The sequence below is a fragment of the Trachypithecus francoisi genome, unplaced genomic scaffold, assembly GCF_009764315.1.
Source record: "Trachypithecus francoisi isolate TF-2019V2 unplaced genomic scaffold, Tfra_2.0 Lachesis_group1, whole genome shotgun sequence".
Classification (NCBI taxonomy): domain Eukaryota; kingdom Metazoa; phylum Chordata; class Mammalia; order Primates; family Cercopithecidae; genus Trachypithecus; species Trachypithecus francoisi.
Genome location: NW_022681454.1, coordinates 1,026,080 through 1,052,237, shown reverse-complemented (window position 1 = coordinate 1,052,237; position 26,158 = coordinate 1,026,080). Strand labels below are relative to the sequence as shown.

Here is a 26,158-nt window from a genome sequence, read left to right as displayed (position 1 = left end):
CTGGGGATGAAAAATAGTGTCTGAGAGAGATAATACATGAGATGGGATTAATGGAACACTGCAAAAAAAAAAAAGGATCAGTGTGTATGGGCGCCATGACTCATGCCTATAATCCCAGCACTTTGGGAGACCAAGGCAGGTGGATCACCTGAGGTCAGGAGTTCAAGACCAACCTGGCCAACATGGTGAAACCCCATCTCTACTAAAAATACAAAACTTAGCTGGGCGTGGCAGCACATTCCTGTATTCCCAGCTACTGGGGAGGCTGAGGCAGGAGAATCGCCTCCGAGAGGCGGAGGTTGCAGTGAGCCAAGATCGCGCCACTGCACTCCAGCCTGGCAACAGAGCTAGACTCTGTCGCAAAAAAAGGATCAGTGAACTTGAAAACATAGCAGTACAAACTGTCCAAATGAAATGGAGAAAAATGACTAGAAAAATGGAAAGAGCATCAGTGAACTGTGGTTCATCTTCAAGTGGTGAAATACGGGTATAATTGGAGTCCCCAAAGGCGAGGAGACAGAGGTTGGGAAAGAACAGAGCTGTTTTTAGATACAGCAAAGTAAAAGAATCACCAGCAGGAGCGTCTAAGGTGTCCATCAAGCAGAAGGAACGTCATACCCAATGGAAAACTGAATCTACACAAAGAAATGAGGAACACCCTAAACGGCAACTAAATGAGTGAGTATAAGGAGTGTTTTTCTGTTTTGAGTCAGAGTCTCACTCTATCGCTCAGGCTGGACTGCAGTGGCATGATCTTGGCTCACTGCAACCTCGGCCTCCCAGTGTAGCAGGACGAGCCGCAGACAAAACTCCTCAGACACTGGATTAAAGAAGGAAGAGGTTTTTTATTCGGCCCGGAGCGTCGGCAGACTCGTGTCTTAAGAGCCGAGCTCCCTGAAGAAGAAATACTTGGCCTTTTTAAAGGCTTACAACTTTAAGGGATCCATGTAAAAGGGTCATGATAAATCAAGCAAGCATGGAAAACGTGACGGGGGGCTACAGGCATCAGCTAACAGAACAAAAAGTTTTACAGTGCTTTCTCATACAATGTCTGGAGTTTACAGATAACACTAGTAGTTTTGGTCAGGGATTAATATTATTATTATTATTATTATTATTTTATTTATTTATTTATTTTTAGACGGAGTCTTGCTCTGTCGCCCAGGCTGCAGTGCAGTGGCCGGCTCTCAGCTCACTGCAAGCTCCGCCTCCCGGGTTCACGCTATTCTGCCTCAGCCTCCCGAGTAGCTGGGACTACAGGCGCCCGCCACCTCGCCCGGCTAGTTTTTTTGTATTTTTTAGTAGAGACGGGGTTTCACCGTGTTAGCCAGGATGGTCTCGATCTCCTGACCTCGTGATCCACCCGTCTCGGCCTCCCAAAGTGCTGGGATTACAGGCTTGAGCCACCGCGCCTGGCCTATTATTATTATTTTAACCACCAGGGCTAGGTGGTGGCGCCAAGGTCGTCTAGCTATTTATCTTACTTCTGTTTCTTTCCAACTTTTTGCTTTCTCCCCCTTCACCTGTCTTATAAACTAGGGAAAAGGGGTGATGGGGAAAAGCTGGGAAGGACAACAGGCGAAGTGGTGGTCTCATTCTATACCAGGTTCAAGTGATTCTCCTGCTTCAGCCTCCCAAGTAGCTGGGATTACAGGTGCATGCCACCACGCCTGGCTAAGTTTTGTATTTTTAGTAGAGATGTCGTTTCACCATGTTGGTCAGGCTGGTCTTGAATTCCTAACCTCAGGTGATCCACCTGCCTTGATAGTCATCTGATTAATGCAAAAATAATGTATTGTGGGGTTTATATCATATGAAAAATTAAAATATGTAACAACAATAGCACAATGGCTGGGAAGGAAAATGGAAATGTAATGTTGTAAGGTTCTTTGACTATATATGAGGTTATATGGTATCACTTGAAGTTAGTGACAAGTTAAAAATGTATAGTAGGCCGGGTGCGGTGTCTCACGCCTGTAATCCCGGCACTTTGGGAGGCTTAGGTGGGTGGATCATGAGGTCAGGAGTTCGAGACCAGCCTGGACAATATGGTGAAACCCCATCTCTACTAAAAAGACAAAAATTAGCCGGGCATGGTGGCATGTGCCTGTAGTCCTAGCTACTTGGGAGGCTGAGGCAGAAGAATCACTTGAACCTGGGAGGCAGAGGTTGCAGTGAGCCGAGATCGCGCCACCACACTCTAGCCTGGGTGACAGAGTGAGATTCTGTCTCAAAAAGAAAAAAGAAAAAAGAAAACGTGTATAAATCTGAAAACAACCATTAAAATAAAGAATTACAGCTAATAAGACAACAAAGGACAGAAATAGAATTTAAAAACCCCCCAAAAAAGCAGAGAAAGAGGGAGAAGAAAAAATGAGATGAGTCCAAGACAAATAGCAAGATGGTAGATCTAAACCCCACCACATTGATAATCACATTAAATGTAAACATTCTAAACATCCCACCTAAAAGGCAAAGATCGTCAGATTGGGTAAAAAAAAGCAATACCCATCCAGACACCGCCTGGAAGAAACACGCATCAAATATAAAGACACAATTATGTTAAAAGGATAGGGAAAGATGTATCACACTGATACTACTCAAAAGTAATCTGGCCAGGTGCGGTGGGATGCCCCTATAGTACCAGCTACTTGGGAGGCTGAGATGGAAGGACCACTTAAGCCCAGGAGTTCACATCCACAGTGGACAGCATCGTGAGACCTTGTCTGTGATAAAAAGACAAAGGAGGCCGGGCGCGGCGGCTCACGCCTGTAATCCCAGCACTTTGGGAGGTCAAGGCAGGTGGATCACTTGAGGTCAGGAGTCTGAGATCAGCCAGGCCAACATGGCGAAATCCCATCTCTACTAAAAATACAAAAATTAGCCAGGTGTGGTGACATGCGCCTGTAATCCCAGCGACACCAGAGACTGAGGCAGGAGAATTGCTTGAACCTGGGAGGCGGAGGGTGCAGTGAGCCGAGATTGCACCGCTGCACTCCAGCCTCACTGACAGAGTGAGACTCAGTCTCAAAAAAAAAAAAAAAAAAAAACTACATCATGATCAAGGGAGGTTCATGTACAGATGCAAAGCTAATTTGTCAATGCGCTGACCTAGGGTTGTTCACCCAGCACAATGAGACCAATGTCCACACCGAGGTTTGCAGCAGGTGGCAGGAGGGTGCTTCCTTACAGGCGCCAAGCAAGGAGGACCAGGGCAGCTCCTGCTTAAGTGCTGGCCTCCCAGATAGCATGCAGGCATGGGTTTTTAAAGGCAGGGGTAAATTTCAGGAAAATAGAATTCACAGGCAAGACTGTAAATCAAAACATGGAGGTTATACATTGGTTTTGACCTAAAAGGGAGGGATATCTTGAAGGGGTGAGGGGTATTCCAGGTCATAAATAGATGTAAAGATTTTCTGGGGCTAGGCATGGCGGCTCACGCCTGTAATCTCAGCACTTTCGGAGGCTGAGGTGGGTGTATGACGACGTCAGGAGTTCGAGACCAGCCTGGCCAATATGCCGAAACCCCGGCTCTACTAAAAATACAAAAATTAGCCGGGTGTGGTGGTGCACGCCTGTAATCCCAGCTGCTCGGGAGGCTGAGGCAAGAGAATCACTTGAACCGGGGAGGTGGAGGTTGCAGGGAGCTGAGGTCGAGTCACTGCACTCCAGCCTGGGCGACAGAGCCAGACTCCATCTCAACACCGTCCCCACCCCCGCAAAACACACACACACACACAAACTAGCCGAGTGTTCTGGTGCGCACCTGTAATCCCAGCTACTTGGGAGGCTGAGGCAGGAGAATGGCGTGAACCCGGGAGGCGGAGCTTGCAGTGAGCTGAGATCACACCACTGCACTCCAGCCTGGGTGACAGAGTGAGACTGTCTCAAAAAAAAAAAAAAAAAAAAAAAAAAATCTGATTTGCAATTAAGGAAGACCAGTTTTGTTTAAAAGTTGGGGTCGGCCGGGCGCGGTGGCTCAAGCCTGTAATCCCAGCACTTTGGGAGGCCGAGGCGGGTGGATCACGAGGTCAGGAGATCGAGACCCTCCTGGCTAACACGGTGAAACCCCGTCTCTACTAAAAATACAAAAACTAGCCTGGCGCGGTGGTGGGCGCCTGTAGTCCCAGCTACTGGGAGCTGAGGCGGGAGAATGGCGGGAACCCGGGAGGCAGAGCTTGCAGTGAGCCGAGATCACGCCACTGCACTCCAGCCTGGGCGACACAGCGAGACTCCGCTCTCAAAAAAAAAAAAAAAAAAAGTTGGGGTCAGCAGAAAAGCATGTTAACTCTGGCTCATGGGTGTGCTCCCTCCAGGCCCCTTCAGGAAGAAACAGAACAAGAGCGGCAGGCAGAGTTCAGCCCCTGGTTCCCCGTAAATGAGGCCTGCGGGACGGCAGATCCATTTGGTGGGGCCCAGCCTTCTGAAAAGTCACTCCAGGACATACTAAGATGCAATCTTGGTTTCTATGGGAGCCAGCGTCCCCGGCACCCTGGCTGCTGTTTTAGCTGCTTGGGCCATCTTGCTTTCAGGCTGCTCATTTACTTCTCAGGGCCAGTGAGGGGCCCGGAATTTCTCCTGAAGGAACTGGAGACTTTCCTTTATTTCCATGCTTGGAAGGGGACCCACAGGCCCCTAAGGGGAGTCCCTGTTGCATCTCAGTTTTAAAACATTTGAAAATCAATCAATGGACATTTCTCTCTCTCTCTCTCTCTCTTTCTCTCTAGATAGATAGATAGATAGATTATATATATCTCTATATATCTATATTTTAGACAAAGTCTCATTCTGTCGCCCAGGTGGAGTGCAATGGCATGAGCTCTGCTCACTGCAACCTCTGCCTCCTGGGTTCAAGCGATTCTCCTGCCTCAGCCTCCCAAGTAGCTGGGATTACAGGCAACCACCACCATGCCTGGCTAATTTTTCTTTTTCTTTTTCTTTTTTTTTTTTGAGGCGGAGTCTCACTCTGTCGCCCAGGCTGGAGTGCAGTGGCCGGATCTCGGCTCACTGCAAGCTCCGCCTCCCGGGTTTACGCCATTCTCCTGCCTCAGCCTCCCGAGTAGCTGAGACTACAGGCGCCCGCCACCTCGCCTGGCTAGTTTTTTGTATTTTTTAGTAGAGACGGGGTTTCACCGTGTTAGCCAGGATGGTCTCGATCTCCTGACCTCATGATCCGCCCGTCTCGGCCTCCCAAAGTGCTGGGATTACAGGCTTGAGCCACCGCGCCTGGCCTAATTTTTGTATTTTTGTAGAGACGGGGTTTCACCATGTTGGCCAGGCTGGTTTCAAACTCCTGACCTCAAGTGATCCACCTGCCTCGGCCTCCCAAAGTGCGCCTGGCTGCACCTTACCATATTAACAGATAGAAAAGCAACGTGATCTCAGTTGACATAAAAAGTGTTTGACATGGCTGGGCGCGGTGGCTCATGCCTCTAATCCCAGCACTTTGGGAGTGGGTGGATCACGAGGTCAGGAGATCGAGACCATCCTGGCTAACACGGTGAAACCCCATCTCTATTAAAAATACAAAAAATTAGCCAGGCGTGGTGGCGGGCGCCTGTAGTCCCAGCTACTCAGGAGGCTGAGACAGGAGAATGGCATGAACCTGGGAGGCAGAGTTTGCAGTGAGCTGAGACTGCCACACTGCATTCCAGCCTGGGTGACAAAGTGAGACTCCGTCTCAGGAAAAAAAAAAAAAAAAGTGTTTGACATGGCCGGGTACGGTGGCTCACACCTGTAATCCCAGCACTTTGGGAGGCCGAGGTGGGTGGATCACAAGAGACGGGATTTCACCATGTTGGCCAGGCTGGTTTCAAACTCCTGACATCAAGTGACCCAGCTGCCTCAGCCTCCCAAAGTGCACCTGGCTGCACCTTACCATATTAACAGATAGAAAAGCAACGTGATCTCAGTTGACATAAAAAGTGTTTGACATGGCTGGGCACGGTGGCTCATGCGTCTAATCCCAGCACTTTGGGAGGCTGAGACGGGCGGATCACGAGGTCAGGAGATCAAGACCATCCTGGCTAACACAGTGAAACTACTAAAGTTTATCTACTAAAACTACAAACATTAGCCAGGTGTGGTGGTGGGCACCTGTAGTCCCAGCAACTCGGGAGGCTGAGGCAGAATTGCTTGAATCTGGGAGGAGGAGGTTGCAGTAAGCCGAGATCGCGCCACTGCACTCCAGCCTGGGTGACAGGGCGAAAACTCCATCTCAAAGAGAAAAAAAAAAAAAAAAGCTCTGTCATCATGCCTCACACCACCGCTTCTAGGAGGCCGCGTCGGGTGGATCTGGGCTTGGGGAGTGGCGTGCACACCCAAGTGTTCCACTTCCACCCGTTTCCTGGACGGCAGGTAATGTTGGTCAGAAGAGGCTCTGTAGCGGGTCCAGGCTGTGACACCTCCACCTGCTGCGAGTGTGGGTGCCCAGCAGGCCCCACCCTGCCTGGCATGTCTGGCAGAAGCACCATGCCCCTGGCAAGCCCAGATCTCACATCCCAAGCAAAGGCCATTGCCTCCTGTCACTTGGAAAGCAGCTCGGAGCTGTCCCTCTGCCCTGGTGAAGTCTAATAGCATTCAACGGCCATGGAACTCAGCCGCCCAGGAAGAGCCAGACTTGGTCCCAGCGCGTCTGGAAGTAAGTCCTGTGGGCAGAAGACCACAGCTCCCATGAAACTGCTCCTCCTGAATCACTGCCTCTGCCTCAGCCCACACCGAGGGCTTCATGACGAGAGTCCTATCAGCCTCTGCACAAGAAGGGACAGTGCAGAGGTGGTTTATGGACGCACGGTGGATGCACGGTGCATGATGTCGCCCAGAAGGGGACAGGTATTGTGTCATAGCCGGGGTGGGGGGCTGGCTCTGAAAGACGGAAGAGGCACCCCACGGCAGAACCAAGGTGGCACATCCAGCCACCCTCGGCTGCACCACGGGCAGCATCCTTGGATGGGTTGGCCAGACTCAGGAGATAAAGACAAGAAGCTTGGGAACAAGGTGACCCGGGGAAAAGGCAAGCGCCTGGGCTCCCAGAACAGGCAGAGGAGGGTCCTGCATCCCACAGAAGCGCCTGCATTTGTCCAGAGGGCATCCACTCTCTGGAGGTCCTTGTGGACAGGGGACATCAAATACAGTCTCTTCCTGTCACCTAGCAACTGCTCCAGGTACAAACTGGCCCAGCAGGGACAGAGTCTGTGTGTGAGCTGACGGCCAGCCAGCAGCAGGGACAGAGGCTGAGTGTGACTGACGGCCAGTGCCTGCTTCCCTGGCTCTTGGCATGGCCTCAAGCCTCACCCATTCACAGCAGAGGCCAAAGGGGCCCCATCAGTGAGACTGGAGGGTGGGGATGTGTTGGTAAGCTGGTGGCCACCAGAGAAGGAGACGGTGACAGAGCCTCATGGGGAAGGAGACAGATGCAGCTTTGCCGTTCAGCCAAGACTGATGCCAGCACCGTGGGGCCTCAGAACGCCCTGCTGACACCACCTTGCCTCCAGAGGGTCTGCCCTACCACCTTGGTGGCCAGGCTCACACCAGGAATCCCAGCTGAGGGGGACACTTGGAGTTTATGTGACTATTTTTGCCAAAAGCCACAACACCCAGGTCCAGGAGTGAGGGGAGGGTCCCTTGTGGGGTCTCCCACCCCAGCACCTTGGAGGCCCACTTTGGTTGGGGCAGGCAGGGGACATGGGCTTTGGGAGGTGCAGTGAAGCCAGCGGGCTCACCCCCTGCCCCCACCAGAGCCCCTGACGCCTCCAGGAAAACCTGTGGTGTCCCCGTGCCCCAGCCATCTGGCTGAGTGCAGCTAAGGGTGGCCCTGGGAGGATGCTGGAGGGAGGGAAGAGACACTGGGGACTTGATTCCCGGGCTCCTGCGCATAGCACCCACAGGCTGGCCACACCCCTGGGCAGAAGGTCCCTGCTCCTTGCCAGGACGCCCAGCCCAGCCTGGACTGGTGAGTACCCTGGGGGCTCCCCTGTGGCTTCCTGGCACCCTGCCTCCATCTCTGTAAACAGTCATCAAATTGTCCTCATCTGGCCCGCCCATGTCTCAAAGCTGGAGCCAAGACAATCTGTGGTAAGGAGATGCAGACCATGGTGGACGCTACTGTTTTCTTCTGCTGGCCACAGCCTGGGTTGCACAGGTGTGCCCCCATCCCACCCTCCACCATGCTGGGGTACAGGAGTCTTCCCTCATGCAGCCTCAGCTCCCCACTCTGCAGAACAAGTAAGACAGCAAGAGACGGGCACGCCGCCTCACCAGGGGTGATCCTGGAAAACCCGGGTAGCCAGGGCTGAGCTGGCTCCCCAGCCTGGCCCAGGGGCTCAACATGCTTCCAGTCCCAGCTTGGGGGTGGTCTGAGTGGGAGTGAGGGGGAAAGAGGCCTCGCTCCAGTTGGGTCCCCATCAGCCGCCGGGGTTTACCCTTGGTGGCTGCCCCGGAATGTGCCCAGGGCCAAGCCACAGAGCCTGGGCCCAAGACTGACGTGTGCAAAGTTGCTTTAAAGCGGGTGTTGGTACCAAGACATAAAAGAAAATAATAAAATATAAAAATATATTGCAAAGGGGGTGATGGGAGGGCAGCATGGGCACAGTACAACCCCAGCTCGCTGACTGCCGGTGGAGGTGCAGCCCACTGGGGCTCAGCACAGGCTCACGGATTGCCAGGGGGTGGGGGCCCTCTTGGCACAGGGACCTCCAGATACGGCACAGGGTTGGAGAAGGGGCCTGGTCGGGCCCAGTAGTCCAGGGCTCGAACTCGGTAGGAGCCGGAGACAGTACCTGTGTCTGGAGACACGGGGACACGTGTGCCAACCCGAACCTGCCCCCGCCCAAAAGCCTCCTGACCCCCAGGCTTCTCAAGGCCCCCACCCAACACTGCCCTGAGGTCGAAGAATGGGGTGGCTGAGACCAGGGCAGCGGGTGGTGGGCGCACCTGGGCTGAACACAAAGAGATTGAAGGTCGATGGCTTCCTGCTGACTGGGGTGTACACCTTACCGTCCTGAGAGAACTGGATCTCGTATGTCCACAGGCACCTGGGGAGGTCAGGCCAAGATCAAGGCTGGGGTCAAGACAGTCCTCAAAGGCTGGGGCAGGCAGGGCAGGTGGCCCAGAGCACCATTCCCTCAAGCCCCTCCGCAGCACCTCCCCAGCCCATGGGCACTCTTCCTGCCCAGACAGGAGAGGGCTGGAGCCTAACTGTCCACTTCATGTCCCTTAGGAGAACGCACACCCCACTGGCAGGGCCTGGTGCAGTGGCCCACAGTGTGTGGGGTGAAGGGCAGGGACGCAGGGCTGCGAGGGAAGGAGCTGGTGGGCCACGGCGAGTGGCCCGAGTGACCGCATGGGTGAAGGGGTCGGGACCCTGGGGCGTGCCTAGGACCAGGCAGGGGGAGGGATGGCCCCACTCACGCACTTGGTGCCCACGTGTTCATCCGACCAGACCAGAACCAGCTGCCCTTGGGTCAGGGGCAGGGCACGGAGCCGCGTGACCTGGGGGAGGGAGGGGCTGTGATGGGGTCGGGGAGGAGTCCAGGCCACAGCGCGGGTTGGGGGACTGCCACTTGCCTGGCCGGGCGGCTTCTCAGGGCGCGCGCACACGTGCACCAGCAGAAGCGACGGCAGCCGCAGCGCGGGGCGCAGGGTCAGGCGGCCGCCGGCGGGGAAGGGGCGCGGCGCCGCGGCCACCGGGTCCTGGGCGCAGTGGCGGGTCCTCAAGGTTCTCCAGGGGGGCTGGGGACGCTCGGCCCGACCTCAGGGCGAACGTCCCCGGCCCACCGCTCTGCCTTCTACCCACACCGCCTCGGGGCCCCCGCCCCGGGTCCTCACCCCCCACCCACCCTCCTGGGACCCGGGCCCAGCCCCTCGCCCCTCCGCGGCCCACCCACCTCGGCCGCGCGCATGCGCCGGAACTGCTCGGCAGAGGGGAAGACGGGCCGGCCCAGGCGCCGCCACTCGCCGTCGGGGCTGCAGAGCCGGTTGTCCAGGTAGCGCGTGACGTAGACCAGGCCTGCGGGGCCCGACGCTCAGGCCTCGGCTCCCCGGGCCACCCCCTCCAGAGCCCTGGCGGGGCCAGAGACCTCCCTGGGACCCCAGCTCACCCGGGCCGGGGGGCACCCCGCGCAGCCGCACCGTCACCGCGACGCTGCGGTTGGGGTGGGCGCAGGTGTCGTCGCTCGCGTAGATCAGCACGGCGGCACGCCAGGCGTCGGCTGGGCCCTCGGGGCGGTGGGCGCTGGCCAGGACGCCCACCGTGTGGTTGCTGTCCAGGACCGTCCCGGCCCGAGACACCTCGGCCCAGAGCTGCTCCTCGTCTGCGGGACGCGGGGGCCGTCGCCGCGTGGGTCGTTGCCCCGCCGCCCCCCGACCCAGGACCGGGCCTCCCACCACTCGCTCCCCCTCCCCTTGGTGAAGGAGTCCCCAGGCCCTGCCACGCAGAGGCCGACCCCGGGAAGCGCGCGGCTGGAAGAGGCGTGCTCCCCGCAGCGGGGCCTTCGCAGGAGCCGCTCCCCAGCCTGGAGGGCCCTGGCCGGCCCACCCCAGCAGCCTCGGCTCACCCAGCAGCGCCAGCAGCCCCATGGCTGTGAGCACCGGCTTGCGCAGCAGCTGCACGTGCGGCGGGCGGGTGTTGTTGACCTGGAAGCGCGCGGTGAGCGTGCGCTGCGCGAAGGGGTGCGGGTGGTAGCTCAGGAAGGCGTTGTCGTTGCTAAGGAGCGCGTAGGGGATGGTGGAGCTGGTGTTGGCCAGTAGCAGGTTCTGATGCTGGGCGATGACCTGCGGATGTCCAGGGCGGCTGGGACCGCGAGGCACGGCCACGGCTCGCCTGTCCTGTCCCAGAAGGAAGGTGGCTGGGGGGCGCGCAGGGCGTTGGGCCGGCCCACCTTCACCACCATGGCCGCATAGGTCACGTCAGCCCTCCACGGCTGCGGCAGGGACCAGCCCACCAGCGGGTCCGCCTCGTCGTTGTAAATGGGGGTGTCCGCAAACTTGGGGAAGAGCTGCCCGATCTGCTGCGCGACGGCCTTCTCCTGCTCCAGGATGGAGATGGAGCTGCGCGCACCCTGTGGGCGGGACCGCCTCAGTACCACCAGGGTCAGCGCCTCCCCAGGCACCGCCACTGAGGGCGCAGAACCCCGGGGCGGGCGGAGGAGTAGGGCACACCTTCCTGTGGAGGGAGATGTAGTCCAGCCTCACGCCCGCCTCCCCGGTGAAGAAGTTGGTACCGTCGTGGCAGTGGCGCAGGAGGCCCCAGCTCAGCGGGGATCGCGGTGGAGTGTGGAAGGAGTCGCCAGGGCCTCCCAGCCGCAGGGCCGGGCTGGCCGCGCGCAGACCCTCCGAGCAGGCATCATAGTAGTTCAGGAAGCCTGGACCGGGGGAGCGCTGCGTCTACACCTGCCCTGGGGACCAGCAGCTTAGCCGCTGCTCCTGCCTTCCTCTGCCCGCTTTCAGCCGGGCAGGATCCCAGGAAGTGGTGCACACCTTGCATGGTCATGGAGACGTTGTCAAAGTCATGGTGGTCCGGCTCGTTCCACGTCTCGAAGTTCCATTTGGAAACATGCACCAGTCCGTACCTACCTGCAGAGGAGCCCTGCTGTCCCCCCAGCACAGGTGAATCTCGCCTCAGTGACTCCCACGGAGGGAGGGTGCAAAGTGATGAAGGGCATCTGACTTAAGATGAACCCCACCTCCACACAGGCCAACCTCCTGCCTCACATCAGGAAGCCCTGGCTCAAAGGGATCCAAGACCTGGGTGGTGGCCTAGGTGATAGGGGTGCAGCCTGCCCAGGAGTACCCCCCAGCCTGGGGCCCAAGGGCCTGCACCGATCAAGGTGCAGGTATCCCTTGTCCCCGCCCCATACCCCCTCCCACCCCGCTCCTGCCAGGGTCCTGTGCTCGCCCACCGATGTATCTCCTGGCCAGGCTGGAGACCAAGTCCTTCCATTCAAACACCTGCTGCTTGTCCTCAAAGTCGGTGAAGTGGCCCGAGGCACTGCCCATCAGCTCAAACCCTGGAACACAGGAGGGCTGCCCCACTGCCCACCACACACGACACCCATGCTCTGCCAGGTCTGTGCTCCGGCACCAAGGCCAGCCCTGAATGGACATCCAAGGACCCAGAGGGGCTGGGTGAGGGAGAGGGTAGGCAGGGCAAGGGGGTGCAGGAAGGCTGGGAGGGCAGAGCCCACAGCTCACCTGGGAGGAGCTGGTTCTCCCTAAGAAGGTCCAGGTACTCGTCCAGGTGGGTGAAGTTGTAGCTTGGGCCCCGTCCAGTGGACCCCCTGCAGAAGGACGGTCATTGTCAGGAAGCAGGGTGCCCACACAGCTCCATGCTCCAGGCTGGAACAGTGGCCACAACAGAGCATGTGAGACCCTGCAAGGTGCCACCCGGGATTCAGATCCCGGCTTCCCGACGGGCCCTTCCCCTTGGAAAATCATCAACCCTATGAAAGCCGAGTGTGAACTAGAGTATCTGTACATGGAGACCCCCCAACCTGACACCATCAAGAGATGGAAGACTTGGGGTGGGGGTTTGTAATAGCCCTGAGGCTCAGTGGGACGAGGCAGGCAGGTCCTGAGGGGCAGGGGCCAGGAGTCAGGAACTAGGCAGGACCTGGTGGGCAACCCACCCTGGTTCTCTGTACCTCCTGGAGGCCCAGGAGTGCCCCATTTCTCCTCCCACACCCCAAGAGGCAAAATGGGTGGGCAGGAAAGGGAGAAGGCGGCTGCCCTGCCACTGCACTTGCAGACGGGGCTGAATTTCCACAGGGCCTACGTTCCAAGGGGACAGGCATCATCGGGGAATGGGAATGTTTGGTGAAGGGGATATGATAGGGAGTGAGGAGCCTGATGGCCAGCGAGGGACCTCTCTGAGGAGACATCTAAGGCTACCACACAATGGGACCGGCCAGCAGGAAGACGTCCGGGCAGCAGATGGCATCGCCAGTGCAAAGGCTCTGGAACAGGAATGTGCACATGATAATCAGAGAGTAGGGGGGCAGCTGGTGGGCCTGGGACAGAATCAGAGTGGATATCACAGGAGATGAGGCTCCACGGCTTCTGGAAGTGACTGCTTTGAACATGGGACCCTGACCAGGAGCAAAACAGGGATGCCTTTCAGGGTTCTGAGTGAGCAGTGCCAGGGCATTTTTCAAGGATCCCTCTGGCAGCTCACTGGAGTCAGGGTGGGAGCTGAAGACTGGCTGGGGACCATGGTGGTGGCCCAGAGAGGTATGGTGCCCAGACTGGGTGGTGGCTGTGCAGGTTGTGAGCAGAGGCTGGAGCAGATGGACTGATGAGGTTTGAGGTGAGCTGGTGCGGGGGTACGGGAGGTGGTCCAGGGCAACTGTGGATTTCAGCTTGAGCAGCTGGGCGGGTGGATGAGCTTGCAGTGAGACTGGTCTCGGTTTTGGCCATGTGGAGTTGGACATCTGAGGGTGAACTGGGTGAGGAGGCTGGTGTGCAGGGGTCTGGGGCTATGGGTGATGCTTCTGGCCTGAGGGAAGGGGGATGGGGTGAATGGAATAGCAGCCAGCCTTGAGCCTGGAGAAGCAGAGACCAGGCTGGCCAGGCTGGCATTCCTGCGGATGCCACGCAGAAGGTGAGCACCTCCTATGACAGCTGGGTTTGTGCCCCATCTGCAGTGATGGGGGACGGGGTTACCACCGTGGATTGGAATCTGGCCCTATACAGGTCCCTGTCAATCTCCCCATGCCACAGCACCCCCAGCTCCACAGCAAAGGTCTGGACACCTCAACGCCTCCCTTCTGGTCCTCCCACGGTGTAGAAGATCAAGGCAGAGCCTCAGCCGGAGTCTACAGCCTTCAGGTGTGGGTTCCTGCTCTGCCCTGCCTCTGCTGGTCCCCACCTGCTCCTGTACCCAGGGCTGGGCGCCCAGCAGGAAGCAGCAGGAGTCCCTGGCGTCCACCCCACCCAGCCCCTACCACCTCCCGTCCCCTCTATCCAAAGGACACAGTGGTAGCAGAGAAGTAACTTGAGAGGCACTTGGATAAAAATTAAATGCCCAGAAGGCGCATTCCAATGTGCCACGGAGTTGGAGTAGCAGGGCACGGTAACCTGGAGGAAAGTGAAGGCCCAGGTGGGCTTCAGGATAGCCCGGCGGCCCCTGACACTGGGGCTAGCGGGGGGAGCCCCAGCATCAGAGATGTCCCTGGCCTGACACCCAAGGTGCCCGAGTGTCATCTGGCAGGGCCAGCTTCGCAGCGAGGGGAGCCCGGGACAGAGATCCCCGCCCCCAGGCCCCACCCTCCGCCTGGCCCCCATTGGGAAGAGCTGGGCCGGCGGGATGGAGCTCGCAGCCCACCCCCAGGGCCGAAGCTCTGCCAGACCCCGCTCCAGGTGTCGCTGGGGCCGCGGCGGCCGCACAACGCGCTCATTCACCGCGCGGCCGCGGCTGGGCGGCCCCTTGGGGCCTCGCGTCCCCGCCCCCGGGCCTGAGCGCGTGCGCCGCGAGGACCGCGCGGCTGCCGGGCCTGGTGAGTGCGTGGGGCGCGCGTGCTCAGCGGTGGGAGCGCGGGGCGGGGCTGCGCGTGCATGGGGGTTCGCAGGCGGTGGGGGGGCCACCGCCCGGGGTGGGGAGCAGGGCCGAGCGCTCCTGAGGGTGAAGAAGAGTGCGGGTCAGGGGCAGAGGCCGGGATCGCTGGGCTGGGGGCGCGGGGCGGGCACAGACCTGCCTCTTGGGAGAACCTGCAATTGTGGCCAGGACGAAGGGGACGCAGGTGCTAGAGGGTGAGGGCCGGGGCCTCCTCTTCTCCAGACCTCGGAGCACGCTCACCCGCGGGAGGGTCACTGGGAATAAACTTGGGTCCGGTCCCAAAGCCCTGTCAGCCGGGCTTCTTTCCACGGGTGGGAGGCAAGGATAGGAGGTCTCCTTTGCCAGTAAATGGACTCCAATGTAAAAAGGCTAATTTAAAGACAAAACTAAGGAAGTAAGTGTGTGGCACAAAACTGGCCACGGGATCAGGCTGGAGGGCGGTTCAGGCAGGTCCCAGTTGCTGAGGCCAAGCAGGGAAGGAAGGTGTCGGCAGCCCTGCGCATGCACTGGCTTGGGGTAGAATATGCTACCCACTCTGGACCCCTGAGCACTCAGCCTTTGGGCCTGACCACAGGGCAGCACCAGCCACTGCCTCAGTGCTCAGAGAAACTGAGGCAGAGACACGTGGGAGGGGGGCAGGTCAGACCCCAAGGATCCTATAACGATGACCTCACCTGCTTTCGACACCCAGCCTAGGTGGGGACTAAAAGGGCCTAAGGCCCAATGCCTGCAGAAGACCCCTGAGGCCAGGCCCCTGCAGTGTGGCTGAGGCTGTTCCTGAACTATGCTCGCCTGCCTAAAATCTCACCCTGGGTCCCCACAAGCCAACCTCTGGACACCTCCACCACCCGTCCTGAGGGGGGAAGGGCCACCTCCCACTCGAGGTTTCTCTGAGGCCCCAGGTGACACTGCCCACCCTACCCTGCATGCAGGCATCTGCACCGGGCGCCCACCCCTGCTCCAGCACCCAGGTCCTCCCTGGCTCCTTTAGGGAGACCTTGAGAGAGCAAGCACAGCCCCCTGGGTCTCCCCAGTTCTCCAACAACCCTTCCGGTGGCTGCACCCAGAGAGAGGTCCTTAATCTGTCCCAGGGAGGGGCCCGAGGCCCTGCGTGACTGCCTTACCCCACCCACTGGCCAACTGCTTCTTACAGCACAGCTCCCAACTGCTGGGCAAACAGCTGCTTCCCAGGGACCACTGGGGCCCAGGTTAGGCTGGGGTGGGAGTGAGGGCTCAGACCCTGGAGGACAGGGCAGGGGCTTTGAGGAGAAACGAGACTTGGAGAGGGCATCCCAGGTGGAGGCTACGGGGGTAGGAGACCCTGGAGCCTGTTCAGCCCTGCCTGCATCTCACGCTCAGGGGTACGAGCCCTGGAGTGTTTAGCTCTGTCCACATCTCACACTTAACGGTGTCTCCTACTCTGTGGCCACCCCAACTACATTCCACTCCCATTTCACCTCCAAATTGGGGGACTGCAGCCCAGTCTTCCCTGGGCCGATCCAGGGCTGTGGGGAACTAGCAGGGCTTGGCAGACGGCTTCCACGAGGAGGTACCTTTGGTGGAGTGAGTATCCAGGGACTCCTCCCTCTGGGGCTCTGCCCCATCAATGTCTGTGTCCATGTTCTGGGGGAACAAAGCCCCAGCACATCAGCTGGTTCTGTGAGACCCTCGGCTTCAATCCCACGTGGACAGGAGAATCAGAGCTTATGACTTCTGTTCCCAGGACCGAGTCAGGCTGCCCAAGGTGCCAGGGCCAGCTTGGCTTTCCAGCCCCGCCTGAGGGACCCACCACAGCCTCCTGGCCTCCCTTGGGATGGGAGAGCACTGAGGCCTGCAGCCCCTTGTTACACTCACCCTCTGGCCACAGGTGCCCGGTTCAGGCTCCCAACCAATACTCACTGTCAAAGTGGCAGGGCCGGGGCAGGGGGACCTGAGGCCCCCAAGGAATTTTTTCTTTTTTTTTTTTGAGACAGAACCGGCCGGGCATGGTGGCTCACACCTGTAATCCCAGCACTTTTGGAGGCCGAGGCAAGTGTATCACGAGGTCAGGAGTTCAAGACTAGCCTGACCAACATAGTGAAACCCTGCCTCTACTAAAAATACAAAAATTATCCAGGCGTAGTGGTACATGCCTGGAGTCCCAGCTACTCAGGAGGCTGAGGCAGGAGAATCGCTTGAACCCGGGAGGCGGAGGCTGCAGTGAGCCGAGATTGTGCCACTGTACTCTAGCCTGGGCGACAAAGCGAGACTCCGTCTCAAAAAAAAAAAAAAAAAAAAAAAGACAGACTTGCAGGCTGGAGTGAAGTGGTAGAATCATACCTCACTGCAGCCTGGACCTCCTGGGCTCAAGCGATCCTCCTATCTTAGCTTCCCAAAGTGCTGGGCCAGTGATAACATTTGTTTTTGAGACAGGTTCTTGCTCTGTGGCCTAGATTAGGGTATAGTGGCACAATCATACCTCATGGCAGCCTCGAACTCCCGGGCTCAAGTCATGCTCCCACCTCAGTTGCTTGAGTATCTGGGATACAGGCACACACCACTACACCCAGCTAATTTTTTACTTTTGAGTTTTGTAAACGTTGGAGGGCAGGGGTTGGCCGGGCACGGTGGCTCATGCCTGTAATTCCAGCACTTTGGTAGGCCGAGGCGGGCGGATCACGAGGTCAGGAGATCGAGACCATCCTGGCTAACACAGTGAAACCCTATCTCTACTAAAAATACAAAAAAATTCGCTGGGCATGGTGGCGCGTGCCCACAGTTCCAGCTATTCGGGAGGCTGAGACAGGAGAATGGTGTGAACCTGGGAGGCAGAGTTTCCAGTGAGCAGAGATCACGCCACTGCACTCCAGCCCGGGCAACAGAGCAAGACCCCGCCTCGAAAAGAAAAGAAAAAAGAAAAGGTGAGGAGCGTCTCACTATGTTGACCAGGCTGGTCTTGAACTCCTGGCCTGAAGCAGTCCTCCTGTCTAGGCCTCCCAAAGTGTTGGGATAACAAGAGTGAACCACCGTGCCTGGCCAATAATTCCTTTCTAAAAAGCAGCTCACCCTTATTTTCATGTGTGGGCTTAATTGAAGTTCACTTTCAGAAATCATTTATCTTCACACCAGCCGTATAAAGCAGGCACTGCCAGTCCCAGTCAGTGGTAGAGGGGAGGGCAGAGGAGCCATGAGGGTGACCAGGCACTGTGGGTCGGCGCTGGGTCTGGGCAGACCAGGACTCCTGCCCCTGGCCAGTCGTGGCATCTTGACCCCCAGCAGCCCGTGCCCTCAGCAGTGAGCACCACACACAGGGCTCACGCGAGCACATACACATCTGCACACACCGGCAGCCTTGCATTGAGCTGGCTGTCAGCCTCCACCCTGCTCCAGCTTGGACCAGGCTGGCTCCTTGCAGGACCAGGAGGGTGTCCACCAACTGGACACGGAGACCAACCCTCCCTCAGCCCCGCCTGGGTTTGAAGGCTGCTGCAGTCAACCCCAGACCCCAGAGCTGAAGGGTTGCCTGTGCTCAGCCCCTGAGCCCCTGCCTCCCGCTGGTCCCTAAGCTCTCCAGACAGGGCTGCAGAGCCACAGCTGCAGCCGCTCCTGGGAGGCTGGGAGCTCATCAGAGGCCCACACAGCTCTAACTACTACGAGCCCGATTACAGTTCAACTCCCGGATTCGCCGATCAGGTAACATGGCTGGATAAACCCATGACTCAGCAATCTGTAAGTAAATAATTCAACTGCTGAGCCCAGTGCACAGACCACACTGCCTGCAGGTCGGCGCCAGAGCCACCACCTCCACTCTCCCAGCCGCTCACGGGAGCCAGAGGGCCCTGAGGTCCTCAGTGGTCTTGCCAGCCCCTCGCCATCCCAGGGCCCTTTGCGCCTGTGAGGACTCCCTCAGGTAAGAACCATCCTGGGCCCAGATCTCAGTCGTAGCAGAGGTGGGCGTGGGAGCCGAGGCCAGTAATGCCCTGGACTCGTGATTTCTTAGGGGTACCCTCAGGCTGAAGGCAGGTGGCCCTACTGTACACACCTGGACCCCAGGGGCTTAGGGTGGGCTTCAGGGCATCCAAGGACCCAGTGTGGTGGGGTCTTCCAGGGACGGGGACATAACTCTTGCAATGCTGTCTGAGGGCCAGGACCCCTGCTCTGGGCCCCGGGGATGCTGTGCCCAGCCTGCGTGTGTCAACCTACCAGGCTTGACCCACTCCTCCAACACACCCCCCTGAGACTGCAGCTCCCACACCCTGGGCCAGGGTGCAAATAGCAGGCTTAGCCCAGGCTGCAGGGTGTCCTGGGAACCTGGTGTCCTGGGAGCAAAGTCTTTGCCTAACATTGCTGAGAAGGGTTTTTAAAGCGAAAGTACATTGGAGCCTGCAAACAGGACAGACCCAGGGCCTCACATGGGACCGGTCAGGCCTCTAAGCACCGCCTCCCTAACGCCACGGTGCTTTCCGAGGGCAAAGGAAAGGTCAGGTGCCCTTCCGGCTCTGCCGGCCCAGGGTGGCTGTGTGCAGCGGGCTGGGTCCTCTCGGTGCTGCCTCGGGACAGTGTGTCATGGCCGTTCCACAGTGAGCTGGTGCAGCCTGGGAAGGGACGCCTCACGTCCCAGAACTGTCTGGGCAGGGGAAACAGATGCCAGTCACCCTCCTCCCCTCCCAGCTGGCCCTTATGGGGCCCCTGTCTAGGCATACTCTCAGAATTCTGTTCCAAAGCCAAGCGGATGGGCTGGGCTGGTGTCTGAACGCTGCTCCCCCAGCAGACTTGGGGTCCTAGCACCCACAAGACTTGGCAGAGACGTAGGAGGCCTCTTCCTGAGACTTCCGCCAGCCCCAGGACCCACAGGGCAGGTTGCGGAGGGGTGGGGAAGGTATCTCTGAGAGAGGAGGCGATGGTTTGGATGGGGAAGGGAGGGCTCTGGTGTGGGCATGGGGTGGACAGCAGGGCCGTTCGCCAGCCTGGGGAGCGGGAGGTGGACGCAGAGCAGCGGGACTCAGGCTTGTCTGCACCTGTGCCCACTGACTGTGACATTCTGACCCCAGGCACACGTGTGTGTAGCAGCAGCCCAGCCTGTTCCCTCCCTGTTGGGCAGGTGAGCTTCAGGAGGCTACGGGGTGGGTTTCAGGCAGGAAATGCAGAGCCAGTGGGCCAGAGCTAAGCCTGGACAGGGTCCTGCCATGCCGCCCTCAGCACTGCTGCCCTCAGCACACCCCGTGGTATGGGCTTGGTGTCATAATCCCATCTCACCCCATGATGGGTTCTGGAGCCGCCAGGGCCTGGCGTCCATCCATACTGGGCAGGGGGCTGGGGCCCGCGCTGCCCGGAGAAGGCCCAGCACCAATCCCTGGCCCTGGGTGAGTGAGGGGTCCGCCCCAAGCGGCCCACTGCTGCCCGGGACCTTGTCGTTTGGCCCTGGATCCAGGGGCTCCTGTGACCATGCCCTCTTCTTGGCTGCAGGTTGGCCACAGGACCTGACGCTGCAGGATGGACGAGTCCCCTGAGCCTCTGCAGCAGAACAGAGGGCCGGTGCTGGTCCGACGGCAGCGCCCAGCACCCCGGGGTCTGTGTGAGATGCTGAAGGCCAGGCTGTGGCGGAGCTGCTCGTGCAGCATGCTGTGCGCCCGGGCACTGGTGCAGGACCTGCTCCCCGCCACAAGCTGGCTGCGTCAGTACCGCCCGCAGGAGTACCTGGCAGGTGACGTCATGTCCGGGCTGGTCATTGGCATCATCTTGGTGCCTCAGGCCATCGCCTACTCATTGCTGGCTGGGCTGCAGCCCATCTACAGCCTCTATACGTCCTTCTTCGCCAACCTCATCTACTTCCTCATGGGCACTTCACGGCACGTCTCCGTGGGCATCTTCAGCCTGCTTTGCCTCATGGTGGGGCAGGTGGTGGACCGGGAGCTCCAGCTGGCCGGCTTCGACCCCTCCCAGGACGGCCTGTGGCCCGGGGCCAACAGCAGCATCCTCAACAGCTCAGCTGCCATGCTGGACTGTGGGCGTGACTGCTACGCCATCCGCATTGCCACCGCCCTCACGCTGATGACCGGGCTTTACCAGGTGAGGAGCTCTGCTTGGGCACAGGGAGGGGCCCAGGGCACCCCCCTTAGGTACTGGCCATCCACGAGGGCAAGGCTGGGGGCAAGCACAGAGTTGGCAGAGGAGATGCTGGCCCAAGACAGCAAGGCTTGGGCAGAGCTGAGGCGTGCCAGGGCATCCCAGGGTGAGGCACCGACGCAGAGGGGGGCTGTGAGTGCAGGAGGGGAGGGGCATGGGGAGCCGGCCTGCTGGGCCACGGCCTGGGTGGGGGCCAGCAGGCCAGGTGTGGCTGTGGCTCAGTGGTGCCAGACTGAGGCCACGTGGCCTCCCAGGCCTTCTGTCCTAGATGGGGTGGGAGATGGCCTCCCCACCCCGAATGTCTCCTGCCTTGACCTGTCCATCTTGGCCCCCACTGGCTCCACATCTGCATGGGGGGTAGTGGGCGCCATGTGTAGGAAGTAGGAGGAAGGGGCTACCTTCTGATGCCAGAGGTCTTAATTCTGAGATAAAATGGGCTTCTGCACGTGAGAAGGTTAGATGTGTCTGTGGCCAACTGCGTGCAGGTGTGACGCCCGTGTGGCTCTCCCAAGTGTCTGCAGGCATGAGCACGTGTGGAGCCAGAACACAGGCCCGTGTGAGGAGTCTGATTTGGAACATATGGTGCTGCAACAGAATTGTCAGGCCCTGTGCCGTGACCACCACTCCTCGGGCCACGCCAGGTGCTGGTGAGGGGCACGTGGCTCCCGCCAGGCGCCTGCTGGCCTGACTGCACTCCGTCCACAGGTCCTCATGGGCGTCCTCCGGCTGGGCTTCGTGTCTGCCTACCTCTCACAGCCACTGCTCGACGGCTTTGCTATGGGGGCCTCTGTGACCATCCTGACCTCGCAGCTCAAGCACCTGCTGGGTGTGCGGATCCCGCGGCACCAGGGGCCTGGCATGGTGGTCCTCACGTGGCTAAGCCTGCTGCGTAGCGCTGGGCAGGCCAACGTGTGCGACGTGGTCACCAGCACGGTGTGCCTGGCGGTGCTGCTAGCCGCGAAGGAGCTCTCAGACCGCTACCGACGCCGCCTGCGGGTGCCTCTGCCCACGGAGCTGCTGGTCATCGTGGTGGCCACACTCGTGTCCCACTTTGGGCAGCTCCACAGGCGCTTTGGCTCCAGCGTGGCCGGCGACATCCCCACGGGTTTCATGCCCCCTCAGGTCCCGGAGCCCAAGCTGATGCAGCGTGTGGCCCTGGATGCCGTGGCCCTGGCCCTCGTGGGCGCGGCCTTCTCCATCTCGCTGGCGGAGATGTTCGCCCGCAGCCATGGCTACTCTGTGCGCGCCAACCAGGAGCTGCTGGCTGTGGGCTGCTGCAACGTGCTACCCGCCTTCCTCCACTGCTTCGCCACCAGCGCCGCCCTGGCCAAGAGCCTGGTGAAGACAGCCACTGGCTGCCGGACACAGCTGTCCAGTGTGGTCAGCGCCACTGTGGTGCTGCTGGTGCTGCTGGCGCTGGCACCGCTGTTCCACGACCTCCAGCGAAGCGTGCTGGCCTGTGTCATCGTGGTCAGCCTGCGGGGGGCCCTGCGCAAGGTGTGGGACCTCCCACGGCTGTGGCGGATAAGCCCGGCCGACGCGCTGGTCTGGGCGGGCACCGCGGCCACTTCCATGCTGGTCAGCACAGAGGCCGGGCTGCTGGCTGGTGTCATCCTCTCGCTGCTCAGCCTGGCCGGCCGCACCCAACGCCCACGCGCCACCCTGCTGGCCCGCATCGGGAACTCGGCCTTCTACGAGGATGCCACAGAGTTCGAGGGCCTCGTCCCCGAGCCCGGCGTGCAGGTGTTCCGCTTTGGGGGGCCGCTGTACTACGCCAACAAGGACTTCTTCCTGCGGTCACTCTACAGCCTCACAGGGCTGGACGCAGGGTGCGTGGCTGCCAGGAGGAAGGAGCGGGGCTCCGAGTGGGAGGTCGGCGAGGGAGGCCCTGCCCAGGGCAAGGACCTGGGCCCGGTTAGCAGCAGGGCTGCGCTGGCGCCTGCGGCGGCCGGATTCCACACAGTGGTCATCGACTGCACCCCGCTGCTGTTCCTGGACGCAGCCGGCGTGACCACGCTGCAGGACCTGCGCCGAGACTACGGGGCCCTGGGCATCAGCCTGCTGCTAGCCTGCTGCAGCCCCACTGTGAGAGATGCTCTGAGCAGAGGAGGCTTCCTCGGGGAGGGCCCCGGGGACGTGGCTGAGGAGGAGCAGCTGTTTCTTAGTGTGCACGACGCCGTGCAGACAGCACGAGCCCGCCACAGGGAGCTGGAGGCCACTGATGCCCACCTGTAGCAGGGCCAGGCCTGTCCAGCAGCCTCTGCTCCCTCCGGGGGCACCCACAGCAGACATCTGCAAGTCACTGCTGAGACCCTTCCCAGGGAGGAGCCGCCCAAGAGCTGCACTCTTGTGCCACAGCTGCCCTGGGGAAACCAGGGAACCCCGACTGGGGAAGGAGGCCCTCTGATCACACGCAGGACCCAAATACTCAGAAATCAAGAACTTCTGCCTCCAAGACAGGCTGGTCCATAGTGCTGGCTGGGTCTCGATGCTCCACACCCTTGCCATCCCTCGGCTCAGAAGGGATGGGCCTGGCCTGATGCTCGGGGTTGACATCTTATTTGAACAAGGGCCCCCCAACATTATGCAGCCTCCAAGGTGCCAAGAGGACCCCCTATGCCCTGGCCTGCCTAGTGCCCATCCTGCTGGTAGGAGCCAGCGGCTCCGGCCAAGAGCATGAGGGTCTCTGTGTTTCCAGAAGGCCCCACACACCCAAGTGCCCCTCACACCTTGTGCCTCCCTGTCACAGGGTGGCCACCTGCACCAGCATCAGGGCCCAGGGTGCTGTGACCAGTAAGACCTCAGCTCAGTCCTCAGGTGCTGGCCCTGCCCAGCCCAGTCAGCAAACACACACAGGGATGCTCATGGGTGCACGAGGAGCCAGGTGCAGCGCAGCCCACCCTGAGCTTCCAGGGAGACCTGCAGAAAGCCCACCGTGCCCCATGCAGGGACTCCCTCCAGCACACAGCCCTCACCCCAGCACAGCCAGCAAGGACATGGTGCTTTGGCGGAAAGTGGGGAACAAGGGGTCTTTTGAGCAGCCCCCAGCCCTGCCCCTCCCGTCTGTGCCTCTGTAAGGGGCTCTGGGATGCCCAGGCCCCACCCGTCGCTCACCTGGTGGTGACAAGCTCCAGCAGCCAGTGGGTCCGGACCTGCTCGATGCCGCGGTGAGGGACGGCGCCCACATAGGCGAGGTTGAGTTGCTGGTCCCAGCTGAGGACGTACTGGTCAGCCTGGCTGTGTGGCAGCGGGGGGCTGGGGACAGCAAAGGGGAGGCTCAGTCCCGAGCCTCGGCATGGCTGGCAGCGCGACCCGCACACACGTTCAAGCCCAGGACTGCCCGGGCGCGGGATTCAGGCGCTTCGCGTGCGCTCAGTGACTAATAAAATGACCCTTAGGGCCAAGGATGTTGGGAGGTCCCATCTTCCTGGGGAACAGGAGCGGCCGCAAGACGAGGGGCCAACGCCAGCCCTGGCCCCGGCCCTGCCAGGCAGGCGGGCCCTCAGCTCTAGGTGGAAGGAATGGGACAGGCAGGCCAGGTCCCGCTGCAGGGGCGTCCCACTCCCGGGAGACTCCTGGTTTACCTCAAAGAGCAGGATCCTGGGCATCGGTCTGGGCTGCAGGGGGCGGCCACTGGGCAAGCTCAGGGCCCAGCCCCAGGCTTACGCCCTGGCACCCACTCAGCTGGAGAGCCCACCCCCAAACACGGCGCGGGGCGGGCCTGGGAGAGCCAGGGCTCCAGAGGAGGGAGCTCCGGTCTCTGAAGCTCTCACAGTGCGCAGTCAGGGGGCGCCCGAGCTCTCCCCGTGCGACCACGGGGTCCCGGAGGCTGCGGGCGGGCGCGCGGAGCGCTCACCAGAAGCCTGTGCTTCTCCAGAAGCGCCGCAGAGGCCACAGCGCGCGGGCCGCGTCCACCTGCACCAGGTGCGGGGCCTCGGCCGAGACCACCGGGGGAGCGGCCAGGAGCGAGGCCAGGAGCGCGAGCAGCGTCGCGCGGGGGCGCAAGGGGCGCATGGCCGGGCGCGCTCGGTGACTGTGGGCCTTCGGGCCGCACTGCCGGTTCCGCCTCCGGATAGGAGTCTGGGCGCGCACCCCACGTGACTGCCGCGGCGGGGCGGGGCGATGGCCGGGTGGGCGGGGCTGGGGAGCCTCCGAGAGCCGGGAGCCCGGCGGGGTTGGAGTTACGCTTCCTGGCAGGCCTCAGGGGTTGCTCTGAGGACCGATGACTCGGAAAGCGCTCGGAAGAACGCTTGGCCCATTGGTGCTATGTGAGTTGAGCCATTACTGTCTTGTTTTTCTCTGTTTTTGTGTGTTTTTGAGACAGAGTCTTGCTCTGTCGCCCAGGCTGGGGTGCGGTGGCGCGATCTTGGCCCACTGCAACCTCCATCTCCGGAGCTGCGGCGATCTTCTCGCCCCAGCCTCCCGAGTAAAGCGTGCGCTTTAGCAAGAAGGTAAACAAGAAATAGGGAATTACACTTACACTTGGCTTCACATCCATGGATTCAACCAAGCAGACTGAAAATATTGTTTTCAAGCTAAAGCAATACAGAGTCTCACTCTGTCCCCCAGGCTGGAGTGCAGTGGCGCGATCTCGGCTGGCTGCAAGCTCCGCCTCCACAGGGTTTACGCCATTCTCCTGCCTCAGCCTCCCGAGTAACTGGGACTACAGGCGCCCGCCGCCACGCCCGGGTAATTTTTTTGCATTTTTAGTAGAGACGGGGTTTCACCATGTTAGCCAGGGTGGTCTCGATTTCCTCACCTCGTGATCCGCCCGCCTCAGCCTCCCAAAGTGCTAGGATTACAGGCGTGAGCCACCGCGCAGCCAAAATAATACACATTTTAAAACAATACAGTGTAACACCTATTTACAGAGCATTTACATTGTTTTAGGGATCATAAGTAATCTTGATTTAAAGTACATACTGGGATGTGCGTAGGTAATGTGCAAATACTACGCCATTTTATATGAAGTACTTGAGCACCTGCAAATTTTGGTATCTTTGAGGGTCCTGGAACCAATACCCTGAGGATACCACAGGACAACCGTAGTCCAGTATGCCTGTGTGAATCCAAGCAAAGTAACAGGCTGGGTGCGGTGGCTCACACCTGCAACGCCAGCACTTTGGGATTGCGGGCCAACGCGGGAGGATCACTTGAGGCCTGGAACTTGAAATCGGCCTGGGCAACGTACCAAGACCCCATCTGTACAAAAAAAAAAAAAAAAATGTAGCCAGATGTGATGGCATATGCCTGTGAGCCCCAGCTACCCACGAAATTGAGATGAGAGATTGCTTGAGCTTAGGAGTTCAAGGCTATGGCAAGCGGTGATCACACCGCTGCATTCCAGCCTGGTTGACAAAATGAGACCCCATCTCTAAAAAAGTACCAAAAAAAAAAAGGTAAAAACAGTCTACTAACAAAATGAAAATACTGGACAATAATCCTCTGTAAGTTGGGGGAAGGATCATTAGAGTTATGGTGTTCTGAGTCTTTTTATTTTTGGAA

The 26,158-nt window shown here is 59.6% G+C and overlaps 2 protein-coding genes across 9 annotated transcripts; one reads left to right on the top strand and one right to left on the bottom strand.

Annotated features, from left to right (window-relative positions):
- Positions 1-8,536: 8,536 nt before the first annotated feature.
- On the bottom strand, positions 8,537-24,758 carry IDUA (alpha-L-iduronidase). 8 transcript variants are annotated; one of them, XR_004437761.1, is made up of 14 exons: positions 24,510-24,758; positions 23,768-23,908; positions 12,190-12,275; positions 11,898-12,005; positions 11,476-11,571; positions 11,158-11,360; positions 10,878-11,057; positions 10,554-10,770; positions 10,098-10,310; positions 9,885-10,006; positions 9,565-9,690; positions 9,409-9,489; positions 8,932-9,032; positions 8,537-8,783 (listed from the first exon to the last, which is right to left on the bottom strand). XR_004437761.1 is itself a non-coding variant. In XM_033213402.1 (14 exons), exons 1-14 carry the CDS (start codon positions 24,665-24,667, stop codon positions 8,650-8,652), a joined length of 1,962 nt encoding a protein of 653 aa, XP_033069293.1. In that variant the 5' UTR covers positions 24,668-24,758; the 3' UTR covers positions 8,537-8,649. The 8 variants fall into 8 exon arrangements, 6 of the variants coding, with proteins under 6 accessions (XP_033069293.1, XP_033069291.1, XP_033069289.1 ...); XM_033213402.1 differs by having other exon boundaries at positions 9,413-9,489; XR_004437760.1 differs by having other exon boundaries at positions 10,098-10,770.
- On the top strand, positions 18,290-24,056 carry SLC26A1 (solute carrier family 26 member 1). Its single transcript, XM_033213405.1, has 3 exons — positions 18,290-18,437; positions 19,994-20,596; positions 21,359-24,056. The coding sequence occupies exons 2-3, from the start codon at positions 20,021-20,023 to the stop codon at positions 22,886-22,888; spliced, it is 2,106 nt and encodes a 701-aa protein (XP_033069296.1). The 5' UTR covers positions 18,290-18,437; positions 19,994-20,020; the 3' UTR covers positions 22,889-24,056.
- Positions 24,759-26,158: the final 1,400 nt, after the last annotated feature.